General features: G+C 37.5%; 1 protein-coding gene across 2 annotated transcripts in view; it reads left to right on the plus strand.

Annotated features, from left to right (window-relative positions):
* CPEB4 (cytoplasmic polyadenylation element binding protein 4) overlaps positions 1-25655 on the plus strand; it is an 81396-nt gene that overhangs the window by 32102 nt on the left and 23639 nt on the right. The window contains exon 4 of one of the 2 annotated variants that reach the window (XM_036748732.1): positions 16239-16289. The exons of the other annotated variant lie outside the window; for it this stretch is intronic. Within the exon in view, the coding sequence (XP_036604627.1) occupies positions 16239-16289 (51 nt within the window). The remainder of the gene's footprint in view (positions 1-16238; positions 16290-25655) is intronic. 2 annotated transcript variants of the gene reach the window in all.

The following is a 25655-nucleotide window of genomic DNA, read 5'->3' on the forward strand; positions in this document are numbered from 1 at the left end:
TCCATGAATAAATTTAATTAGAAGACCTCAATGGAACCAGTGATAAAATGGGTGTTTTTCAGTTTTCCTTGCATACAATAAGAATATTTCATATTTGAAACCAGCACAAATGGGTGGAGAGAATATAATTTCTCACATGGTGACAGAACTGATTTGTCTCTATTTAATTCTTTTTGCCATAGGTAATTTAAAAGGGAAACACTTAACAAAAACTGCTCAAATGGACCTTTTCATTTAAGGGAAACTTAATGGGGCATATAACAAGAACTTCAAAGAAGTAGATAATAGAAACTAGCTAATTTATACCTGGACTTATAATCAAATTTCTCCTTCAAAATAATTACAAATACATGACAGCAAATGCCTTCTGGCTAAAAGTAGGAATTGTGAGAATCTAAAAAAACTCCAACTGATAGAACATGCCATCTTTTAAAATCCAAAACAAAAGTGTTTCATGAAGACTAGGGACAACTTAACTTTCTATAATTAGTTTTGTTTTCTTTTTCATTTTTTTAAGATAAGTAAGAAATGTGGAATTAATTAACAACACAGTGATCTTAATAATTCTAGCTTCTATTTGTAGAAGAGGGCAGCTAGGGGGTGCAGTGGACAAAGTGCCAGGCCTGGAGTCAGGAAGACCTGTGTTCAAATGTGACCTCAGACACTTATGAGTTGTGTGATCCTGGCCCAATCACCTAACCCTCTGTATCTCAGTTTTCTCATCTTTAAAATGAGCTGGAGAAGGAAATGTCAAATGAGTATCTTGGCCAAGAAAACCCCAAATAGGGTTACAAAGAGTTGGACATGACTGAAACGACTGAACAACAATATATTTGCGTAATACTTTTAAGGTTTATAAAACTCTATATGAGTCATTTGTTAGGCTTTTCTCCTTGCAACTATTTACTTTCCTACATGAAATTGATTGTCCAAAGAAAGATTTAAAGACAATTTCTTTAGCTATATGATAGTGTCTGTGGAAGTTATCTATTCTTGAGGCTTCATAGTCTTTGTTCATTTTTGTTTTAAAATATTTGAGAAAATGCACTCTTAATTTCAGAATATGGATCCTCTTCTCCTTTTACTTTAGTCTCTGAAGAGGTAACTCTTATCCTTCATATATTGTTGATCTGGTTTGATTGTTGATGTCAGCCAAGGTCCTTTCGAATTCTCTCATCCAGTATGTTGGCTATCCCTCCCAACTTCGTGTAGTTCTATGTTCTAATACAGGGCTGTTCAAAATGCAGCCCACGGCTGCATGCGGCCCCTAGTGCGATTTATGCAGCCCACCTACAAGCATAGAAATTTATATAAACGCTTTAGTAAAGGAAGCTTGAGCTACCTCAGAGCTCTCACTGAAATGGCAAATAAAAATATGTTGTCTATTGTTTCAATAAAAACCTAAGGTTGGATAGCCCTGTTCTAATATATTAGTCCCTATAATCATTCCCCCACTGTTTTAATGTTTTAGTCTTACCCCTTGTATTGGTCCCTTCCTTGATGTCTTAAACATGATCAGTGGCCCCCTATATTTAAAAATCCCTCATTCAGAATCTACTATTCTCTCAAATTATTGTCCTAAATCAGTTCTCCCTTTCATAGCCAAACACTATATAACACTAAGATTTGTGGAGAACAGTTTATATATTATCAGAATGAGCCTATCAGAAATCCTGTGAAAGTAACTTCTGTGATTCTTCCCATTTTACAGATGAGGAAACTGAGTCTTAGAGAGAGCAAGTGACTTGTCATGAGTCACACAGCTAGAAACTGTTTGAGGCAAGATTTGCATTCAGTTTTTCTTGACTTCAGGTCCAGCACTCTATCTGCTGTGCCACCTAGCTGCCCCAATACTTTGCTGCTACTTCTCTTCTCAGTTGGATTCAAGTTTGCAATTTAGCTTCTGGCCTTATCTATCTCCTGCTATCTCCAGAATTACCAATGAGATCTCTTCTCTGTCTCTCTCTCCCCCTTTGTGTTTCTCTCTCTCCCCTCATCCCCTTTCCCTGCCCTTCTGGACTCTCTTCCCTTCTCCTACCTTCTTCCTCCCACTCCTCTCCTTTTTTGTCTCCCACCTTTTCTCCCTCTATCTCTCCTCTTTCTCCCCCTCTACACCTTCTCAGCTGTCGAATCTGACCTTTTCTCAGTCTGAGCTCTTCATTTAATACTGTTGACTAACCTTTCCTCCTGGACACTCGTTTTATCCCTGGGTTTTAGTGACAGCTCTCTACTCATTCTCCTTCTACCCATCTGACCATTCTTCAGTCTCCTTTGATGGTTCTTCAGGTATATCATGACCTCTAATTGGAGATTTATCCCAAGATTCCTCCCTAGATGTCTTTCTCTTCTCTTTCTACCTGGGTTCGGTTATCTCTATATGAATGACTTCTAGATCTACATATCTAGTCCCTACTGAGCCCCAAGTGTGCATCTCCAACTGCCTGTTGGACCTTAAATATAATGTGGCTGAAACTTCTCCAGAACTCATTATCTTTTCCCCAGCAATTATCCTTCTTTCAAATATCCCCATTTCTCTCAAAGGCATCACCGACTTTCTAGTTCCCCCAGGTGTGCAACCTTGGCCTTATCTTTAATTCCTCACTCTCCATCATTCAAGTGGTCAGATGTTATTTTGTCACCACAACATCTCTAACATCTGTGCCTTTCTGTCTGCTCATATGACCACTCCTTTAGGCCCTGATCACCACTTGCTTGGACAGTTTTAATGGCCTTGTAATTGTTCATAAATGATCTAGATAAATATTCAGAATATCAGCCCTTTCAAAATGGTTATCTTTATTTCCTTCTCTTCCTAAAGAGAATTGCATTTTCCCAAAGAGAACAGAGGACTTGGGTTTGAATTACATTTCTGCTACTAAATACCTGTTTGACCTTAGGCAAGGTACTTTCCCCCTTCCTTGGTCTCATTTTCTTTAAGAAATGGGAGTGTGAACTCTCTTCTCTAAGGTCCTGTCTAACTCTAAATCCTAATTTATTCCTTAGGAATTTATTTCTTTTCCATTTCAATTACATATTTTATTTATTCTTTTGACTAGGTGTTTTGTATCCATCATTAACCTTTTTATGTGGTCCAGCTCTTTCCAATAAGTAGACTTGATAATAAAGAGCTCATGTCTGTGTAGCACTTTCCTCAAAACTATGTAAAGTAGATAGAGCATTGTTATCCCTATCTAACAGACAGAGACATAGGTTCTGAGGTAAATGACTTTCCCATCTTCAGAAAGGGGCAAGCGTCTGATGATTGGGTCTGATGACCCAAGTCCTGTGTTCTTACATAGTTTGCCAGTATAGTTCTAGGTCACTTTTTAATTAATATCTTGTTGAGATTTTTTAAAAAAAATAAATGTGCGAAAGAAATAAGTAGTTTAATTTGGGAACAGCTGGTGAAAAAGAGTAGGCTGGAAGTAAGGAGACCTGGATTCTGGTTCTGGCTCTTTGCTCAATTGTCTTGTCATTATGGGCAAGGAAACTTATTTCTCTGACGTCAGTTCCTTTCCTATAAGTCTAGCATAGTGTATGGCACACAGTAAGCATTTATTAAATGCTTGCTGGTTGATTAATATAGAGTAAGGAGGTTGGACTAGATGACCTGTACCTTCCCGTTTAGTTCTAGCTTTTTATCCTTCTAGGTGCCTAGGTCCCTGTACAATTTGGAGCCAAAAGAGAAGTTAAAAGCTGTAACATGGGCTTCATGTGGCTAAACTTCCTGAACTCATCTGGCTCTTTTTTTTTCTTTTTGAACAGTTTGGATGATACCAAGTGATGCAAACCACAGTGGGGGAGTTCTCAAAAACCGCTCGAAAGTGAAAACTTACTCAGTACTTAGGATCCTTATAAATAATAGCACAAAGAACATATCAAAGTAGTAATTAACTTGTAAAGTAGATGTTTAGGAAACAAGTACGTTTTTGTTTCTTGCTTCCTGCATGCCCCCACATGTTGCTGCTGTAGTGGAACATCCTAAAATTTCCTTTTCTTTGGGCCTTTGATTAGTGTTCCTGTGTCTGCCTGCCCGATGGGATCTGGGATTCCTTTTTGAGGTAACCCTGTGGGTGAGGAAAAAAGAGGGGTAAATGAAGGTGTGGCACATACCTTGTTTTTATTACTAGAGTGAGATTTTTGGCTAACTTTTAATCAATTGAAACTAGCCATCATCTGCTTTCTTGTTTGCTTTCAAAGAGGGTTTATGTGATTCTTTAGAGAGGCTGTGTTCTGTGCAGACAGGGATTACTATATTGGACTGCTAAAGTTGATAATATTTTTTACAGATTATATTTGCAGTGACTTTTGGTTAAAATCCCAGGGAAGACCCTAAGAGTTGTTTGTGAACTTTGGTATATACTTTTGATTGTGTTAAACAGCTCCTCAGCGATGGCTTTGGCACCTAAACACTGATTTTTAGTGTTGGTTCAGTACTTCATTTCTAGATGCGGATCTGACCTATTTTCATATTACTTGCTATTAAGGTCTGGAAGAAGCCTAGTAATTTACTATTTTTTTCTCCTATCCACAAATTTTGTGAACAAAATTATAGGTAAATTTTCTTGACCCTTGATATATCTCTCTGGCTCTGTTTCTGTCTGTCTCCATGCATATACATATGTATGTACATACTTATATCCATATAAATATATACCCTTATAACATGTATATTATATACAATAATGTTGTACATGTATATTATGCATAATATGCATATATAATATTTTGCAAATAGGTGTATTGTAAATATGTATGTTACATGTATAATATATTATAATAGTATAATAGAGGTATAATCTATAATATGCATATTAAAATATACATAGAATATAGAATATATGACAAAATGTACTATGCGTTTTATATATATATATGTATATATAGAGAGATGTATACTATGTATTAGCAAATCTGCTTGATTATAATGCTAAATTGGTGAAGAGCACAACATAAAAATAATAATCATTCATAATACATGTTCAGCATCGCTTAAATTGTTTTTGTTCAAGGAATAAATGATTTTCACTCTCCAAATCTTGTTTCATTGTTGCCCTTAGTAATTGCATGAAGGGAGTAAAATATAGCTGATTAGGTTTAGAATATTCGAATGTGAGCGTTACATAAATACTTTACCTTTTTTTTGTTTTTGTTTTTTGGAGGGGAGAAGGCAGGGCAGTTGGGGTTAAGTGACTTGCCCAAGGTCACACAGCTAGTAAGTGTGTTAAGTGTCTGAGGCCAGATTTGAACTCAGGTCCTCCTGACTCCAGGGCCAGTGCTCTACTCACTGCACCACTTAGATGCCCCTACTTTACCTTTTTTAACAGTTCATTTTGTGTTGAGCTAATTTGTGGAAGACAGTAGGGCATTCAGTAAGAATTAAATGTAGGATTTCGTGGCCCTTGCGACCTAATGATTTTATTTAGAGACCTGTCAGTATTCTAAGTTATGGTATGATATATCAGAGTACGGAAAACAATTAGGGAAATTTTCAGAGAAATATTAGTGGTGAATTGAAAAACTTCTTTTTTGCATGTTTTTGTATTTACTGTGTATTCATTCTTTAGTATCTTTGTACACATCTTACCATATGTACAAACTAAATGGCAGTATTTTCCTCTGAGGTAAAATTTGAATGCTGCATATTTAGTTTTCCAAAGTTCGTCTTGTATAGAGATTTGAGGTAATTTTTAATGTACAAAAATAATGACATATCCAGTTTTCCTCGTATCTAGATTACTTGAGTACTTCAGTGGATGATATGGGGACATCCATTACTGATGCACATCACTGTGACTTTTGTCCATATCTTCCTGTAAATCCTCCATAGGAGAGTCACACGGTGTGCCTGAGGGCTTTCCTCCTAATCCCTTGACATTGCATGGGTACCTGAAGGCCACACAGGATAGCCACTGATTGTTTCTCACAGTTGCTACATGACCAACCTTTTTTTTCCTCCTGGTTACCACATCTCTAATGGCATCCTTGATACTTCTGTATAATTATGTTTGTTTACTCATATTGTCTATAATTTTTATTTTATCAGTATCATTGTGCCTTCTAAACTATAACTTCGGAGAGGTTACTGTCATTCTATCCAAACTGTTGTAGCCCTCCTAGGACAGAATCACATATTGTAAGGGTCAAATAAAAGCTCTTTGTGGTGGAATTAATCCAACAGAGAATTGCCTGAAGTCTTTCACTGATTCTGTCATATAATTTTGGCAAATGTTATTTGCTAACTTTCTTTGGAAGAGAAGCTTATAGTGCAAAGGCACCTACCTTGTAGTTCTTGTATTTGACTCTTTTTTTTTTGCTTTTTATGAAGGGACCAGTTGAATAACCGTGGCTACCAAATTATTACTTTGTAATAGAGATTTCTACCTAAAGCCTGTCTACAGTTTATTTTTGTTATTCAGAAACTATATACCCAATTTGTGAATTATGTCTTTTTATTCTCTATCCTCTTCTTCCTCCTATTATGACTTATAAAACTCACATCAGTCTAATTGTTGCTTATTGATAGCAAATGATTTGGTGAAGGTAGAGCCTGTAGCAACAAAATTAAAATGTACTCATTGAGTTAAGATTTCATTTATCTGTGCTATATCTGGCTTTATGTGGAACTGAAGATTGATTTTATTTAGTTACATGTTATGGCTCCTTGCTAAAAACAAGGTTTGCTTAGTTCCAGGTGTCACCTGGTAACCAGCCTATTAAGAACATTAGTGGGGCTCTGAAGGGAACCTGGCTCCCTAGCCTCTTTAAAAGGTAGCTATGATGATGCCAGTGGCTGCATATAAGGAAAGGGAAGAAGTCAACTAATTACTAGAGATTTTTTTTTTAGTTCCTGAGAATCCAAAAGCAAATGCAAATAACTTATTCTGGAGAAAACCCTACTTGAATAAAAACCATTCACTATTGAGCTTTGTATTCTGATTGAACTACACAGTATCTGTAGAACTATAGTTACATGAACCTGTTTCTGATTAATTGCCGCTGGAAGTACTTGGTAAAACCATGATTAGAGGTTGTTAGTTTACACCAAACCTTCCCATGTATCAAGATATTGAAGAAGAAGTGCTACAGTGCCATAAAAAGAGCCCTTGACTTGGGAGTCGTGGTGCTAGTACCTGCTCTCCTACCAACTAGTCATATAAATCATCAAAAGTTAGAACTGGACAGGACCTACTTTACAAGATGATCTATTTCAATATCCGTTTTGTTCTAGATGATAAGTCTAAAGCCGAAAGAGTTTTGTCCCGGCCATGTAACAGTTTAGTGGTAGAACCAGAACTTAAACTCTATTATTCTTCTAACATAAAACTTATACCATACTCTCAGGCAAATCTCTCAATTTACTGCCCTAGCCTTTTGGTTTCCTTGTTTATAAAAAGAAAGCATCAAGTGATCCATATGATCATTACCAAGTTTTAGTTTGAAACAAGCAATGGGTACATATGGTGGTACCCCTCAATGGAAGTCTTACCCATCTTCAGCAGAGTGGTGCAGTGGATAGAGCACTGGGCCTGGAATCAGGAACACTTGAGTTCAGTATGTTCTCAGATACTAGCTATGACCCTGGGCAAGTCACTTATCCTCTTTGCCTCACTTTCTTTAACTGTAAAATGGAGATAATAGCAGCACATACCTTGCAGGATTGTTGTATCAAATGAGATAATATTTGTATAGCATTTAGGACATCATTCCCTTCCCCCTCCATTCCTCCATTTCATTCCCTACTTTCTGCAGAGAAGCCAGCTACCACATAATTAACCAGCAAGGTTTGTAGTATTTTTGCCACCATGCGCCCTCTGGCCACCAGCCTTATGGCCGTGTCAAAGGTTAATCAGTGTGCATGTGTACACTTTCTCACTGGCTATGGTATCTTCATTCTTCACTAGAGGTTACTTGCCTGCAAGCTCTTAAGACTACCTTTTTTCTACCACTTCACTTTTATTGCGCTCAGGGGTTCAGTAACTAGGCTTAATTCTCTAAAGGTCTGGGAGTATGACCTGCTATATGCTCAAAAGTTATGAAAAAGGGGAAAAATTGTTCTGAACCTTCATTTCACCCTAGAGATACTTCTCATGACCTCTAACCCCATTTACAGGACTTAGATGATTTATTTTTAATGGCCATATGATTCATTGAAGCATAATAAGTTAACTATGAATGAGCAGTAGATTCACCTCTGTTTCCATGCTGCTGGTTCCACTTGTGTTCAGGCCCCTGCCCTGAGATCCCTGCCCCAAACACCATATCTTTCTAGGATCATTTCCAGCTCTTTTGTACTGCCTTCCCGAGCTGCAGAGACATTGGTAAGATGTAGGATGTCTTTCTCCAGGTGAGCAGGACTCTGGACATAACTAAGGGGTGGGGTGGGGGGATGGAGAGGCCATGTGGGTAGAGAAGACTTGAATGTCTGTAGGATAAATCTTGCCCTGAGACCTGATGTCTTACTTGGCTGCGTCTTAGTCTTGAACTCACACCTGGAGTTGGGTGTAAACCCTACCACTATTCTTATTTTAATTAATAAAATTTTGAAGATTTATAGTTTTGATGGTTTGAGAACAGCATGTAGCTGTCAACTGGGAGGCTGAGATTTTGCCCCAGAAACCAGTGTCCTGGGAGGGCATCGTTCCTTATCCCAGAGGGCATGCTTCTCTACCCCTACCTTCTAAATGCATCTAACAGGCCTGATATTTCCCTATCCCTTTCATGTGCTGCAGACTGTCATCTTTCCATGTTCTATGGCTGTGATAGCCACAAACACTCCCCTTTTTTCAGGATGTCTTCTCACAGTAAGGGAACACTTTGTCCTCTCCACCTACCTCCGCCATGGCCTCACCATTCACACCAAATCCTGGGACCCATCCTCATGATTAGTGATACCCTCTCCAGGAACTTCTTCAGGAATCTCTCCAGGAAAAGCCCCAGCCAGGCTTCATTTCACCCTCTCATGCCACCTCCTTTATAACTTCATCAAAAATCTTCTCTCCACCAGCTTACACCTGCAAACCCCTTCCAACATGCCTCTGGTGGCTCTAGCTCTGTGTCCTTGGACTATAATCAGATGAGTTCTGTCAGTGCTCGTAGGTGGGATCTTCTCCATTCCAGCCCCTGTTCTCATTCCAGTGAACTCTCTTTCTAATATACTTCAGCCATACACAGGATTGATTATACTTTAGAACAACCACTTCTCTCCCCTACCCCTACACTCAGCCCCCATTGAATTTGTTCCAGGTGCCAAGTTGCTAGTTACAGCGTTATCACCTTACTTGGGTTTGCCTGTTCTGTCAACAAACATTACTAAATGTGTGTAGTAAATGAAGTGTTGTGATAGGTATTAAAGGAGAGGTATGACTTTGAGATAAAAACAAATTAAGAGCTAGTATAATAGAATGGTCACTGGGCTTGGAGTCAGGATGGGATGGAATCCTGTTCTAGTCAAGTCACTTACCTTCCATGCAACTCAGGTGCTAACTTCTAATGCTTTGATAGCTGTCCTTGTGGGGTTGTGATGAGTGAAACCCACTGTAAACCCTAAAGCACTGTGTGAAATGAGTTACTGTTAGGAAAGCCATATTTGTGGATGTGATAGTGAGGTAGAGGCTTAAGACAAAAATACACGACTATAACTCACAGTAATGCAGAAGCATGTTAGAGAAGTTCAAAACCAAATTCTATATGGGGTTTGGGTGGGGAGATCATTACTGAAAGTGGGGAATCAGCAAAAGTTGTGTGGAGAAGATGGCATTATTTAAGTTGGGCTTTAAAAGTGGAGTCCGAATTCAGCAGGTGCAGTGAGGACACTCCAGGCTTAGGAACAGTGTGAACCACGTAGGGAGTCATAAAAGTAAGTACAGGCCATGTTTAGGGCATTGGTTGAATCTGAGTTTATAAAGGCCAGTGTATGTGAGGAAGACTGGGAAGGCAGGGCAGTGCCAAGTTGTGGAGGGCCTTAATGCCAGCAGAGCTTGAACTTTGCTCTGAAGAACTTGGAGCAGAAGAGCAGCATGACAAAATTTATGCATGACAGAGACTGTTTTGGCATCAGTCTGAAGAATGGTGCATCTGTCACATGAGCCTGGGTGCAGCAGCCTTGCTGTGACATAACTTGTGCTGGGAGGGATGTACAATGATAATCTACATCAAAGCTTTTAAGTTAGGTTTTTCATAGTTGACCTTTAATTGTAGACCATATTTTTTTTTGAGGAATGCCCAGAAAACAATGTGTAGAAAACAATAACATCTCCACGTTTCTGTCAATGAAGAAACCTACTGTATATCATATAGGTTCTCCTATAGTCCAGTAGCTGAACGCTCCACAAACTCTAGTCTCTTCCTGGCATAACATCACATGGTTAAGGTTGAGATGAAGGAAGCTACCGTAAGTATTTATTGGGCCTAATAGGCAGCTAGTGAAAGTGGTTAGGCATTGGGCCTGGATTAGGAAGACCTGAGTTCAAATGTAACCTCAGGAATTTAGTAGCTGTGACCCAGGGCAAGTCATTTAAACCTCTGCTTGCCTCAGTTTCCTCAATTATAAAATGAGGATAATAATAGCATCTACCTCACAGAATCAAATGGAAGTCTGATAGATGAAACTTAAATGTAGTCACTAAGCAGGATAATGAAAGCAGGGCATTTAGATAAAAAAAATACTTAGTGTCATTTGACATGTAAACAAATATAAATAATGAATTTTTAAATTGTTCTTCATAACTTTGAGTTTTAACGTCAGGACCATAACCTTGTATTTTTTTTTTTAATTTAAGAGTGGTTTGGCGTGGAATTGGCATGACTTTTCTCTGTGTGGGAGTAATGCTCTGTTTTTGGAAAATAATGGTTGCAAAGGAAACAACCCTTTATTCTTTATGGTTTTTATAGTAAACCAGGGGGAGATCCGTAATTTTGTTTCTGGGTTCATTTGAAGAATGTACCAATATATTTTATCTCTGAAGTTCTTGATCTTTTAAAAGTGATATAGCTTGTCTATAGGAATTTGCTAAGCTTATAGCTAGCTCTTTTTCATAAACCATTCAGTTGAGATAACTGTTTTTCAGTTATTTGTGACACTATTATCTAGTTTCTCCTTTTTTTTGTATTACATTTTATTTTAAAAAATCAACCACCATTACTTTCTTTTCCTCCTCTCTTCTCCTTCCATCCCCTTCACACACATGAGAAAGATATCAGAATTTAGCAAAACAAATTCCCAATTGGCCATATCCAAAAATGTATGTCCCATTTTGCATATTTTAATCTGTCTCCTTTCTGTCAGGTGGTAGTTTCTCAGTTTTGACAGGTCTAATTTGACTAACTATATGCATACTTGTTGATTGTCTTGAAATTCCCACTAATTGCTGTTCTAAAGTCTCATCTCAGTGCTGCTTTAATAGTCTTGGAGATGAAACATTCATAGTACTGCTGACTTCTGTGAAGTGATTAAGTCCCATCCCCTTCCATCCCATCCCCATTGGCTTATTTTGGGGTTTACTGGCAGCCCTAATGTTTAGGAATGCTTACTTGGGCCATCTTCCTGCTGATTTTTGTCCTTTGTCTTCCTGTGGCCTCAAATCTTAGAAGCTTTGAAACCATGTGCTTTTTCTGGGTTAAAACCAGAGAGAAATCTTTTCCTATTCACACTCATAAGAATTTAAGAATCCCTTCCTAGTAAGTCCCTTTCATTGTCTGAGGATGAGGAAAGTATCTTTGCCTCTGAGTAGATTTGATTCTTGGCAGTGTGTTTATTCGTGCCAGAAGATGGAATGAGGTTGTTGGAGTAGTGTTGAGAATATGGGACAGTATTAGTGAAAGATGCCTAACTCATTAAAAAAAAAAGTGTTGATAGATATTTGCTAGATTTTTCTTTAGTTTTAAAGTGTAGACACTGATGTCAGTTGAGTAAGAGTATATTGCAGTTGTGTAAAAGATTAAAAGCTATTGTCTCTTGAAGAGAGGCAACAAGTTATAACAGAAATTTTGAACAAATTGTTTTAACTCTAATACCGTGGTTATACAAGCATTTCATGTTATAAGCGTGGTTTTTACAAATGCACTATTACAAAATTTATAAAGTAGGAAGTAAATTTGATACATGCCTTATGAATCTGACATACTTTTCAGGACCCCCTGGCATTATTTTGCTGTCAGTAGTAAATCTGGCCCATGGTCTAGTTCAAGGTAGAGCTGGCAAAAAATAGAAGATGTAAAAGGGAGAGATGAGTGGAGATCTGCACTATACTCTTGACTATAGGCTAATTTTTTAAAAGAGTATAGTTTTGATATTCCTTTAAAGTGAAATCTAATACAACCATTAAACTAGACCACATATTAATTAACTCTTCCCTTTTGCCAGAACTTTTCAGTACTTTGCTGAGGATTATTCTGTAGGAGTATCTTTTTTGGTTTTAGAATGTAAATCAGTAGAAAGTATAGTTTAATTTAATAGAATTTTTACCTGCCAGTTTATAGGAAGACATTTCTTAAGCACCTCGATTGGTATTTCATTTATACATAATGACACCAGGGGATATATAAGCAAGTTAAGTTCAAAAACACTAATATCTTGGGTTACATTCTGATCTTGAATTTTTTTATTTTTTTGAATTTAATATACACATTTCTAAAACTTACTGTAAAAATTCAATTTAATTATCATTGGATACATAACTTCAAAAAATATTAGATGAGTACCTAACATATAAAAAGACATGGGTTTTCCAAATGTTTGTTTATTTTTTGAGGGAGGCAATCAAGGTTAAGTCACATTGCTAGTAAGTGTCTGAGGCTCTATTTGAATTCAGGCCCTCCTGATTCCGGGGGCTGGTGCTCTATCCACCATACCACCCAGCTGCCCTAAGGATTTATAATCTAGTATAGCGAAGGCTTCAGGAAGTAATTGAAATGTTTAACTGTAAAGGTTAAATACTGAAATATTAAAGATATATATGGAATTTGGTAGGAAAATGTTCCCAAATTCTCTAGAGAAGCTTACATAGGCATCCCCTCTGTCTTCTCTTCCTTCTTTCTCTCGTCCCTTATCAGCATAGTTCTATAGCATAGGCAACATTCTGTCTCCATAGTACCGTGCCTGTCTCATAAAAGGAGGATGGCATATTACCTTATCTCTTTCCATAGGTTCATATTAGTGTAATTATATACTGTTCAGGATTTTTGCTGTTTTGTCTCTGTATTGCACTACACACACACACACACACACACACACACACACACACACACACTCTTTTCTTGGTTCTGTTTCAGTTTGCATTAATTCAAAGTTTCCTGATTTCCCCAGATTCCTCGTATTCGCCTTACAGCACTATAATGTTCCATTAAATTAGAATGTATGACATAGTTTGTTTAGCAGTTAGCAAAAATTAATCAATAGTCACCCACTTGGCTTTCATTTTTTTGTTACCACAAAAGTGTCGCCATGACCATTCGTATATTTGGAGCCTTTCTTTCTGTCTTTGGTATGCTTGGAGTATATGGTAGCACTAGTATCTCTGTGTCAAAGAGCATGAACTGTTCATCACTTTTCTTACATGATTCCAAATTGTTTTCCAGAAATGTTAGATAGATTCACAACTGCCAACAGTATATTAATATGTCTGTCTAATGGGAGAAATTCTATTTGAGGATATGGACTCAGAGAAAGACTTGAAATGATGGATGTGTCAGGCTAATAGGATAAAGGAGACTATCTCAGATGAAGGGTGGCTATAATTTATTCTTTTAGCTAGGGAGAAGAGAATGCAGGAGATAGAATAAAATTGACTTGCACAACAGATTAGAGTTATCATAAGAGAGATGAAGAAAATAAGGGAGAATGTTGGACTTGTGTAAAATTTTAAAGCCAAAGTTAGGATATTAAGTATAATGTGTATAGCAGTCAGCATGGAGACAATAGAAAGTTTTCAGAGGCGTGGGATATCGTCAAGCCTAGTGGGGATGAATAAATGGTTGTTTGGTCTTAGTTTGAGGACTAGAGGGAATAGAGGAGAAGGACTTGTGAAGAAGGCATTAGGAAAGGTCAGGAAAAATGTTCTGTTTCCACTGATTATATTTTTGGCAAAATACTGGAGTTGAAATTGTGAAGGAGTAATAATTAATGGTAATTTTCCAAAATAGCACAGGCTGCTTTTATCCTCTTTCCCTCTTTACCCGCTTTCCCTCACAATACTCAGAGACTTATGAGTTTGTATTCCAAACTCATTATAATGATTTAGAAATATTTGATTTTAAAAAGTTGCCCTAAGAAAGGTGTAAATGATTTTCCTGGTGTCATTTCTGAGTTTAAGCAAAGAATTCTTCCCAAGGTTGGGGAGCAAAAAGTTAACTACGGTTAATTTCGTTCTTAAAATACATGCTTCAATAGGGCTTCAAGGAAAACCAAAAACTTTGAGAAGTGGGCATTTTTGTTCCTGTAAGATTTAACTATTCTTACTGTCATTATCTCCTTAAAAAGTTTCCAATGTATTTGTTAGGGCTAACTAGCTTTAGTAGATTTTCTTTGTGATTCTTGTTGTTAATTCATTTACTCTGTGACCATCAAGCAAGTTAAAATAAATGTTCCCATTTAGCTATGTTTTATATGTAATGAGATTTCTTTATAGTTGGAATATTTTCTCAGTGATTATAATATTTTTATTTTTAAACTATTTAGGGGCCAAAAAAATCTTTGGAACAACATGCTGTCTATAACATAAAATATTACATAAAATATTTTATCTAGTATTTCATTAGCAGGAGGGTTTTAAAGTTATATAGATTGCCTAAGGTGTATTCTTTGTGTTTGGATCCAGAGAGTTGGCTGCAGCTTATACAAAGTAATTTCAGAGTCTGTTTTCACCTAGATTTAAACAGTCATCAATCTTGTTCCTGAAATCTCTCTTCCTGCTAAGGTACTTATATATTTGACAAACCATGAGTTATATGCTCTTGTTAAAAACAGAAAAGATTTCCTGAGGTTGGTTGTTTTGCAGGTTATGTTAGCATGTAAAGATGTTGTTGACAATGGAGTATCTTCTCTGCAGTAGAGTGTCGTTTTTTTTCCACCCTTATACCCTTGGGGAGTCTGGCAGGGCTCTGAATGTGAATTCTATAATTAAGGTTCCCTAGTGTGGCTCAGAACTGCCTAAAATATTTTCAAAATTTCTGAAGTACCTTGGAAGTTACCAGATTCTGGGGCCAAAATTTTCATGTATTGACTCCTCTGTCAATACAGATTTGGATGTCAGGGATACTTGTTGATTGTTTTTTACCACCTGCACTTAGGGAATCTCAATTAAACATGTGGTAACTTGGAAATGTGGTCATAGTGACATTATAAAGTTTAATGGAGCTCCCTGCACATAGACAGTGAATAATCTTTGTATTCTATTTAATATAATTCTATTATAATTCTATTTAATATAATTAATATAAGACTCAGCTATTAGCCATTTTGCCTAAACATAAATGTAATTGAGCAAAATTATTATTTCTGGAAGAATGAAGAACACCATATGTAATCTGTTCCGTTATTTTGAGCCTGTAGATTTAGAATGATCAGAGGAAGGGAAATTTTATGTTGTTTTAGAGGATTACTAATTTTGAATTTTTTTTGAAAAGGCTTGAGTTAAACTTATATTTGGTCCAGTTCGTGAATAAAAATTAATATTGTTCTTTACTTGTACATATTTAAAACTTAAAGGATACCAAAATGCCTAGGCACGCTTTTGTATTGAGTCATGTGCCACAATCATACTCTTAAGTGATACCTTAAGGTAAAAAATGTATACACAAATGAAAAAAAAGTATGCCTATGAGAAAAAAAAATTTAGATTATATAAATTGAGGACATGAGCTTGTAATTTGTAATAGTGCTGGAAATAGTTTATAGAAATTATTGTATAGAGATTCAGAAGTAAAGCGTGATCTTATATTTTTATGGAAACACTTTAGAATTTATCTGTCCTATTTTAAAATCATATATAAAAAAGCTAATGCATATGTCCACTGACACACACTTGTTATGATTGCTCTCTGATATGAGAAGACTTGTTAGCCATCTCTTTACAGGTCTCAAAATTATCATTAGTTACAAAACAAATTACTTCCCAAATAGAACTTATTTATATCTTACTACCTGAAGAGCTATCAGTTTTCAATCTAATATATCTAAGCTATTTGAGCATTGATTTTACAAAAAAATGAATTTAGTAATGGCCTTCTTTTGCCTTCAGGTCGTCTAAACTATTCATATCCAGGATCTGATAGTTCTCTGCTTATTAATGGTAAGTGCTAATTGTCTTAAGTTAGTGAAGTTCAATGAACTAGAAAAATTAGTAGCTCCTGAGGAAGTATAGTAGTTCTACATGCAGCTGAATCAGAAAACAAGTTTTATGGCAATAATTTGGCATTACTGTAGATTTAAAATAATTTGAGGATATTAATTTTAATTTACTTTTAATTGTCACAGAAAAATTGCCATAAGGACTTGAGAATAGACTGAATTGCTAGAATATGTTGGCAATTAAAAGAAATGAAAATCCCTTAATGGTATATAGAATCATAGCGTATTAGAGCTAAACAAAATTACCAAGGTCTACTCAACCCTTCTAGTTTTATATATTAGAAATGTAAGAATTGTTGTTGAGTCATGTACAACTCTTTGTGATCCATTTGGGGTTTTCTTGTCAACAGTACTGGAGTGATTTGCCATTTCCTTCTGCAGCTCATTTTACAGATGAGGGAACTGAGGCAAACAGGGTGAAGTGGCTTTCCCAGGGTCACATTGCTAGTAAGTGTCTTGAGGCCAGATTTGAACTGGAAGGTGAATCTTCCTGACCCCAGGCCCACCAGTCTATCCACTGTGTCACCTAGCTGCCCAAACATAAGAATAGTAGTGTGGCTCAGAACTGACATTTAGAAAGCACTTTCAAGTTTTCAAAGCACTATTTATATATGTTATTTCTTTCAAGAGATATTTACTCTTCAGGGAAGTACTTTGCTTATGGCTACAAAACAAATTAATGGTGAGAGTTGTGACCAGAACTACGGTCTACTAACTTTAAATCCATTTTACAGTTCTATTTTACTTGTTACTTCTCTACATGTTTACATGTTAACATGTAACAAGTAACATGTTTACATGTTACTTCTCTGGGTGATAGCTCACTGAATGGGTGTTGCCTCAGACCAGCTGAGACTTGGAAAAGACCTTAGCTTAAAAAGGCCAAGGTCTCCCACTATGTCTGGGATCATCTCCAGTCGTCCTGAGCTGTGTCTTGCCACTGGATTCAGATGACCCTGGAGGAGAGAGGCTGATGACTTTGTACAGCCCTGCCTCACTTAAATCCAATTCAGTTGCAAGTCCAAGACATCACCCTTCTGATGTCATTGGTCCTCTTTGAGAATGAAGGACAAATGACATCATCTACCCCACTCCTCACCAGCATTCTGTAATTGTAATCTTAAAAATGTTTGCTAGATTGGCATTTTCATAAAGAAGTGTGGCATGATGGTTGTTTCATGCCTTTATCTCTGTCAGCGTGCATTATACATAATAACAGTAGCAGACATTTATATAGTGCTCTAAAGTTTGCAAAGCATTTTCCATACATTATTAGAGTTTCATAATAACCCTATTTGGTGGTAGGTAGTAAAACTGCTGTTATTGCTATTCCTGCTTTTTGTATGTGGGAACAAAGACTCAGAATGCATAAGTAATTTGCTAATGGTCAAGTTTTCAGAGAGATTGGAGCCCGAGTCTTCCTGATTCAGTCCAACCCTCTATCTGTTATTCTGTCTAGACTGTCATAGTAAGCATTTGATAATTGTTAATTGAATCTACTTGAATAATGGCTAAATATATAATGAAATATATAAAACCAGAAAAACACACTTATGACCAACATCACTAAAACACTAGAGAGGATATATAGTATGTAAGCTATATCTTGAGGAAGAGAAGGACAAAGTTCCAATGAGTATAGTGGTAGCTTTATTTGCTGTAGCTGTGCTAAATTATCATGTATTTAAACATCATTAATCAGACAAGGGTTCTTTTTCTGTAAGGATTCTGGTTAAGTTATAAAAAAATTTACATAATATATTGAGTGTTAGGTAAATGTTATCTTTTATTTATGTAAAGATACTTTGAATATTTGATGATAAGGAAGTATATCCTAAAGCTATTATGACAAACTACAAAGGGCAGCACAATGTAAAAATTCATATAAATTTATTCATTGACCATCCTATTTAACTTAGTCAAAATCCTATGACAACTTTTAGAACTCAGACATTTACAAATGAAAAATGAAACCCAGAAAGAGTAAAGAACCTCTCTTGCCTTTCTATGTTCCATAGAGAACTTGCTGGTTAATGTGAAGCAGAGATGGTTTCTTGATGAGTCATCTCCTGAGTGCATATGGAGTACAAGATCTTTGAAAGAGTAGAGAAAGGCCTCACTTGACCCTCAGCTTCTACTCTCCACAGAAATAGACACTTCTCTCTCTACTTGTTTCATTGAAGCTGTTTGGGTGCAGCAGAGCCTTAAAATAACCCTAAAGTCTGGAGAAATCTCCTCTTTCCACCACAACCCTTTTTGAACTTGTACTTTGCATATAGGTTGACCAGAAATTTTAGTGGAGCTTTAAAAAATCTCAGAGTTTATACTAGTATTAAAAATAGTATAACAGAAGACCTATAGAACCTGGGTGGCTCTGGGGATCACCAGTAGGATACACCTTGTGCCTCCTGGGCAACAGGCGCTGTCTGGCTTGCACATACTCACTCTCTCCCTCTCAGTCTCTCTGTCTCTCTTTGTCTCTCTCTACTTCTCTCTGTCTCTCACTTTTGCTGTCTCTCTCTCTCTCTCTCTCTCTCTCTCTCTCTCTCTCTGTCTCCTGGGGATGGCCAAAAATACATAATTTGTCTCATCTCAGCCTATAGATTATAAGGAATAGGTTGAGGATAGGGAGGATTCCTTTGTAGTTTTAGAGTTGCAGGTAAGAGCTTTGGCATTTCCTCATTTTGCATTCTACACCAGTAAAATCACATGTCTGAACCAAAAAATAAAATTACTTCTTTTTTTGAGATGTATTTATTATGATATTTGAAAACACCATATATGATATTTAGTTCTCAGGAGGGAAGATGCAGAGATAATTTAAAATTTTATTTAATAATAAAACAAAGTGAACCTTTATAGTTAATTCATGCCTCTGTCCTTAAGATCCTCTGATGGCTTTCTGTTGTATATCTTGTCAAAACTTAGGTCTTTTATCAGCTACTACTCTTAGGTGAATATACTCAATATTTCTACTATGCTCTCTTTTATTGATTTAACAAATATTGTTTGCTTGTTGCAGAGCATTGTGCTAAACCCTAGGGGAGGTACAATTTTTAAAATAATACACATTCCTTGCACTCATGTAAACTCATACAGATAACTCATAAATAGATAAAAATATACAATAGTTAGAAAGGCTTCATAGAATAAGTTATATTTGAATTGGGTCTTAAAAATGTGTAGGAATTAAACAGGGAGGTGAAATAATATATGTAAAGCACTTTGCAAACCTTAAAGCTCTATGTAAACATTAGCTGTTAAATATTAGGTATTGGAAGGATATTCCAGACATAGGAAAAAGTGGAAGCAAAGGCTTGGGGGCATAGAGTCCAGTTTGGCAGTCATCCCACATCTTTCTCTGAGCTTTCTCTGAGGTTGTTTCCTTTACTTGAAGGATTACCTTTCTTTGCTCCCCCAAATTCTCTCCTCATTTGGCATTTAAATGCTGTCCTCATATAGCCAACATACAATATCAATGTTCTCTTCTCTGGTTCTCCTCTCCCCCCAATGAACTCATGCTTATGCACAATGTAAAAGATTTTGGGGGGAGGGAGGTACAACGAGGAGACCAGATCTGGGATTTCCCTGGTATGGGGACCTCCTGATAAGGCAACTTAAAATAATTGAAATATCTAACATTGTTTAAATCTTATGTGTATTGCATTTGTTTAAAACAGCAAACTTTTGGAGGGCTGGAGCAGTTTGTATTGTTTGCTTTGTAAAATTCTTAACACTGGTGTTGAGTAAAGGATGTTATAGAAAATATTAGTCCTAGTCTTTTGTCGTTTCTTCTATCTGGAATATGAGGTGCTATTTCCATTAGTTGATTGTAGATCTATTTTTCTCTTCATTAGAAATAAAAACAGAAGGTAATGTGACATAATGGACTTGTATGTTAAAAGAATTCTACATTTAGCTCTGCTACTAATTTGCTGTCTGACCTTGGAGCATTTTCTCAATGCTTTTTGGACAGAAGGGGTGCTAAGTAAATGTTGAATTTGAATTTCAACCTCAGTTTCCTCATCTGAGTAACACTTGCCGATTTTTTTTTTTTGGAGGGGGGGAAGACAGGGCAATTTGGGTTAAGTGACTTGCCCAAGGTCACACAGCTGGTAAGTATGTCAGGTGTCTGAGGCCTCATTTGAACTCAGGTCCTCCTGACTCCAGGACCAGTGCTCTACTCACTGTGCCACCTAGCTTGCCAATTTTTTTTTTAATTTAAATTTATTTAACATATTTGGTTTTCAGCATTGATTTTCACAACAGTTTGAATTACAAATTTTCTCCCCATTTCTACCCTCCCCCCCCACTCCAAGATGGCTTATATTCTGGTTGCCCTGTTCCCCAGTCAGCCCTCCCCTCTATCACCCCCCTCCCCTCTCATCCCCTTTTCCCTTCCTTTCTTGTAGGGCAAGATAAATTTCTACGCCCCATTGCCTGTGTATCTTATTTTTTAGTTGCATGCACAAACTTTTTTTTGTTTTTGAACATCTGATTTTAAAACTTTGAGTTCCAAATTCTCTCCCCTCTTCCCTTCCCACCCACCCTCCCTAAGAAGTCGAGCAATTCAACCTAGGCCACATATGTATCATTATGTATAACCCTTCCACAATACTCATGTTGTGAAAGGCTAACTACATTTTGCTCCTTCCCAACCCCTCCTGCTTTATTGAATTTTCTCCCTTGACCCTGTCCCCTTTCCAAAGTGTTTGTTTTGATTACTTCCACCCCCATCTGCCCTCCCCTCCATCATCTCCCCCCTTTTATTTTTTTTTTATTTTTTTTTATCTTCCTCCCTCTTCTTTCCTGTGGGGTAGGATACCCAACTGAGTATGTATGGTATTCCCCCTCAGGCCAAATCTGATGAGAGCAAGGTTCACTCATTCCCCCCTCACCTGCCCTCTCCCCTCCTCCCACAGAACTGCTTCCTCTTGCCACCTTTATGCGAGATAATCCACCCCATTCTATCTCTCCCTATCTCCCTCTCTCAGTATGTTGCTCTCTCATCCCTTAATTTCATTTTATTTCTTTTAGATATCTTCCCTTCATCTTCAACTCACCCTGTGTCTGCTCTCTCTCTTTTACATATATATATATAAACACACATATATATATACACATACATACACATACATACATATACACATAGATATATACATACATACACATTCACTTATATATATACATAAACATATATATGTATGTGTATATATATATATATATACACACATATATACATATTCCCTTCAACTACCCTAATACTGAGGTCTCATGAATCATACACCTCATCTTTCCATGTAGGAATGTAAACAAAACAGTTTAACTTTAGTAAGTCCCTTGCAATTTCCGTTTCTTGATTACCTTTTCATGCTTCTCTTGATTCTTGTGTTTGAAAGTCAAATTTTCTATTCAGTTCTGGTCTTTTCACTGAGAAAGCTTGAAAGTCGTCTATTTTATTGAAAATCCATATTTTGCCTTGGAGCATGATACTCAGTTTTGCTGGGTAGGTGATTCTAGGTTTTAATCCTAGCTCCATTGACCTCCGGAATATCGCATTCCAAGCCCTTTGATCTCTTAATGTAGAAGCTGCCAGATCTTAGGTTATTCTGATTGGGTTTCCACAATACTCAAATTGTTTCTTTCTGGCTGCTTGCAGTATTTTCTCCTTGATCTGGGAGCTCTGGAATTTGGCAACAATATTCCTAGGAGTTTTCTTTTTTGGATCTATTTGAGGTGGTGATCGATGGATTCTTTCAATTTCTATTTTGCCCTGTTGCTCTAGAATATCAGGGCAGTTCTCCTTGATAATTTCTTGAAAGATGGTATCTAGGCTCTTTTTTTGATCATGGCTTTCAGGTAGTCCAATAATTTTTAAATTATCTCTCCTGGATCTATTTTCCACGTCAGTGGTTTTTCCAAGGAGATATTTCACATTGTCTTCCATTTTTTCATTCCTTTGGTTCTGTTTTATAATATCCTGATTTCTCATAAAGTCACTAGCTTCCACTTGCTCCAATCTAATTTTTAAAGTAGTATTTTCTTCAGTAGTCTTTTGGACCTCCTTTTCCATTTGGCTAATTCTGCCTTTCAAGGCATTCTTCTCCTCATTGGCTTTTTGGAGCTCTTTTGCCATTTGAGTTAGTCTGTTTTTTAAGGTGTGGTTTTTTTCAGTGTATTTTTCAGTATTTTTTTGGGTCTCCTTTAGCAAGTCATTGACTTGTTTTTCATGGTTTTCTCGCATCCTTCTCATTTCTCTTCCCAATTTTTCCTCTACTTCTCTAACTTGCTTTTCCAAATCCTTTTTGAGTTCTTCTATGGCCTAGGGCCAGTTCATGTTTTTCTTGGAGGCTTTTGTTGTAGGCTCTATGACTTTGTTGTCTTCTTTAGGCTGTATGTTTTGGTCTTCTTTGTCACCAAAGAAAGAATCCAAAGTTTGAGACTGAATCTGGGCCCCTTTTCGCTGCCTGGCCATATTCCCAACCAACTAACTTGACCCTTGAGTTTTTCAGTGGGGTATGACTGCTTGTAGACTAACGAGTTCTATGTTCCACGTTTGGGGGGGAGGTGCCAGCTCTGTCAGACCCGCACTCCTCCTTCCCCAAGAACCCCCAGTCCAGACTGGGCTTAGATCTTCAGCAGGCTGTTGCACTCCTGCTCTGATCCGCCCCTTAATTCCTCCCACCAGGTGGGCCTGGAGCGGGAAGTAACAACAGCCTTAGCTGCCCCACCTCCATTGCCCCTGGGGCTGGAAGCTGAACCGGGAACTCCTTCCACTCCCGCAGCTTTTCCCACTAACCTTCTCTGCAGTCTTTGGTGTTTGTGGGTCGAGGGGTCTGGTAACTGCCGCAGCTCACATATTCAGGGCGCTAGGGCCCCCTCTGCCCGGCTTCTGGTCTAGATGGTCCACGCTGCTCAGGCTGGGCTCTGCTCCACTTCGTTCCCAGCTCCGTGCGGAATAGACCTCACCCAGAGACCATCCAGGCTGCCCTGGGCTGGAGCCCTGCTTCCCTCTGCTGTTCTGTGAGTTCTGCCGTTCTAGAATTGGTTCAGAGCCATTTTTTATAGGTTTTTGGAGGGACTCGGGTACGGAGCTCACTCTAGTCCCAGCTTACCAGCCGCCATCTTGGCTCCGCCCCTAGCTTGCCAATTTTAAGGCATCTTGAAGCTCTTAATTTTTTTTGTGTCTCATAATTAAACACAGTTTTGTTGCAATCCACAGTGCCTAAAATGAAAAATGTGTATAGAAAATCTTATTGTTGAATCACTGCAAAATAATTAGCTATTGCTAAATACTACTAGGAAAGTAACATGGTATAGTGGATAGATTAGGGATCTTAAGTCTAGAACACCTGGATTTGTATCCTGTTGCACAGTTGTAGCTAGGTAATTTTATCAAGTCAAGTCACTTAGAATCACATAGTTTCCTTATCTTTAAAATCTGGATAGTATGTATCTCACATTGTTTTTGTGAGGCTCAAATAAAATAATGTGTGTAAAGAGTTTGTTGCTGTTATTAAAATGTTATGTAGATTTGTGATCCCTTAACCCATTGAGCATTAAATGTCAAGAAATAAGATGTCTTTTCTCCCTTCCCTCCCAAAAATTTTTTTTACAAAACAATACAAGTCAAGTCAAGATGATCAAGCTGTTTTTAGGATTATCATGTACCTGATGGCTCAGAGTTAAGCCCTGGGGATAGAAAGAAAGGCCAAAACACCCCCTGCCTTTAAGGAGTTCACGTTGTAATGGAGGAGATAACATGTAAACAGCTATCTACAAACAAGGTATATACCTGATAAACTGGAGGTCTTCTCCAAGGAAAGGCTTTAAAGGGGATAAGTAAAGACCTCCTGAAGAAGGTGGGATTTAGCTGAAATTTGAAGCCAGAAAGCAGAGATGAGGAGGGAGAGAATTCCAGGCTCGCTAGACATCTGGTGAAAATACAGGTCAGGAAATGGTTCTTATTCAAGGAACAGCAAAAGAGGCTAGTACTACTAGATCATAGAGTACATAGAAAGAATAACGTTTAAGACTGGAAAGGTAGGAAGGGGCCAGTTTATGAAAGGATTTAAAAGCCAAACAAGATTTTATATTTGATTTTGGAAGTGATAGGAAGGGAGCCACTGGAGCTTATTGGGACTAACTCTCTAAGAAGAGGTAATAACACGATTAGACTGGTTTCTCAAAGGCAATGCCAGCAGAGCACAAGCTCAGTCAGGTCCTACAAACTGGAAAACTTCAAGTATGGACCTATGTTTCTAGTCTAGCCTGTTGAAGGTAAAGCCTTGAAAAGCTCAGTGGTAGTTGCTAAAAGGTTGTTTACAAAGCAATCCATTTTCTCCTCCACAGCCACTCATGATGACTTGAGGGTTTGTTCTCTATGTTGTTGGAGGGCATAATATCCATACTGATGAAATCAGAGATTCCCTGAAGTATCAAAGTAATTGTTTCATCATTCCTGTAATATTTCTAGGTTTCACATATATGACTTTATATGATTGCTAACTATTCTTAGTTTTGAGAAGCTGGTTATTCTGTTTGTGTGATTGTCAAAGCATAAGCCTTCATTTTTCTTCACACTTGGCATATTTTGGCCTTTATCACTCAAAGTTATGAGCAACTCTCTAAGACTGTTGTTCCTCCTTCATTCTCAAAGAGGACCAATGACATCACTAGTGTGATATCTCCACTTGCTCCTTAATTGGATTTGAGTGAAGTAGAGCTATTCGAAGTCATCAGCCTCACTCTCTCCTCCAGAGTTATCAGAGTGCAGTGGCAAGACAAAAACCAAGATGACTGGCAGTGGCCTAGGATGCAGTGGGTGACCTTGGCCTTTCTAAATTAAAGTCTTTCCCAGGTCTTGGTTTGTCTGAGGCCATACCCATTCAGTCCTCTAAGATGGTAAGGTGCAGAGAAAGTGTTTACCTGCATTGGTAGAGGGGAGTTTCCTCACCTGAAAGTTTCCAAAACCAATGAAAGAAATCGCAGGTCTAGTTTCTATTTCTGTTGTAAAGTGCCATTTAACACTGGATTTTGAATTAGAAGACATGAGTTTGAATCCAGGTTGTGAAGTATAACTATAACCTCTGATATCAGGCATGTCATTTAACTCCAAAGTTCCCCTTCCCCCATTCCAGTTTCTTCTTAGTGGAGTGCTTGACACATGGTAGGCCCTTAATAAATATTTAATGATTAATTGTTCACCTGTAAAATCAGGATAATAAACACCTGCACTAAAATGAGATAAAGTATTTCATTCTGTAAACTAGCACTAAAAAGCACTGAGATAAGTGGAAGCTAGTTT

Source organism: Trichosurus vulpecula, chromosome 3, assembly GCF_011100635.1.
Source record: "Trichosurus vulpecula isolate mTriVul1 chromosome 3, mTriVul1.pri, whole genome shotgun sequence".
NCBI classification, from domain to species: domain Eukaryota; kingdom Metazoa; phylum Chordata; class Mammalia; order Diprotodontia; family Phalangeridae; genus Trichosurus; species Trichosurus vulpecula.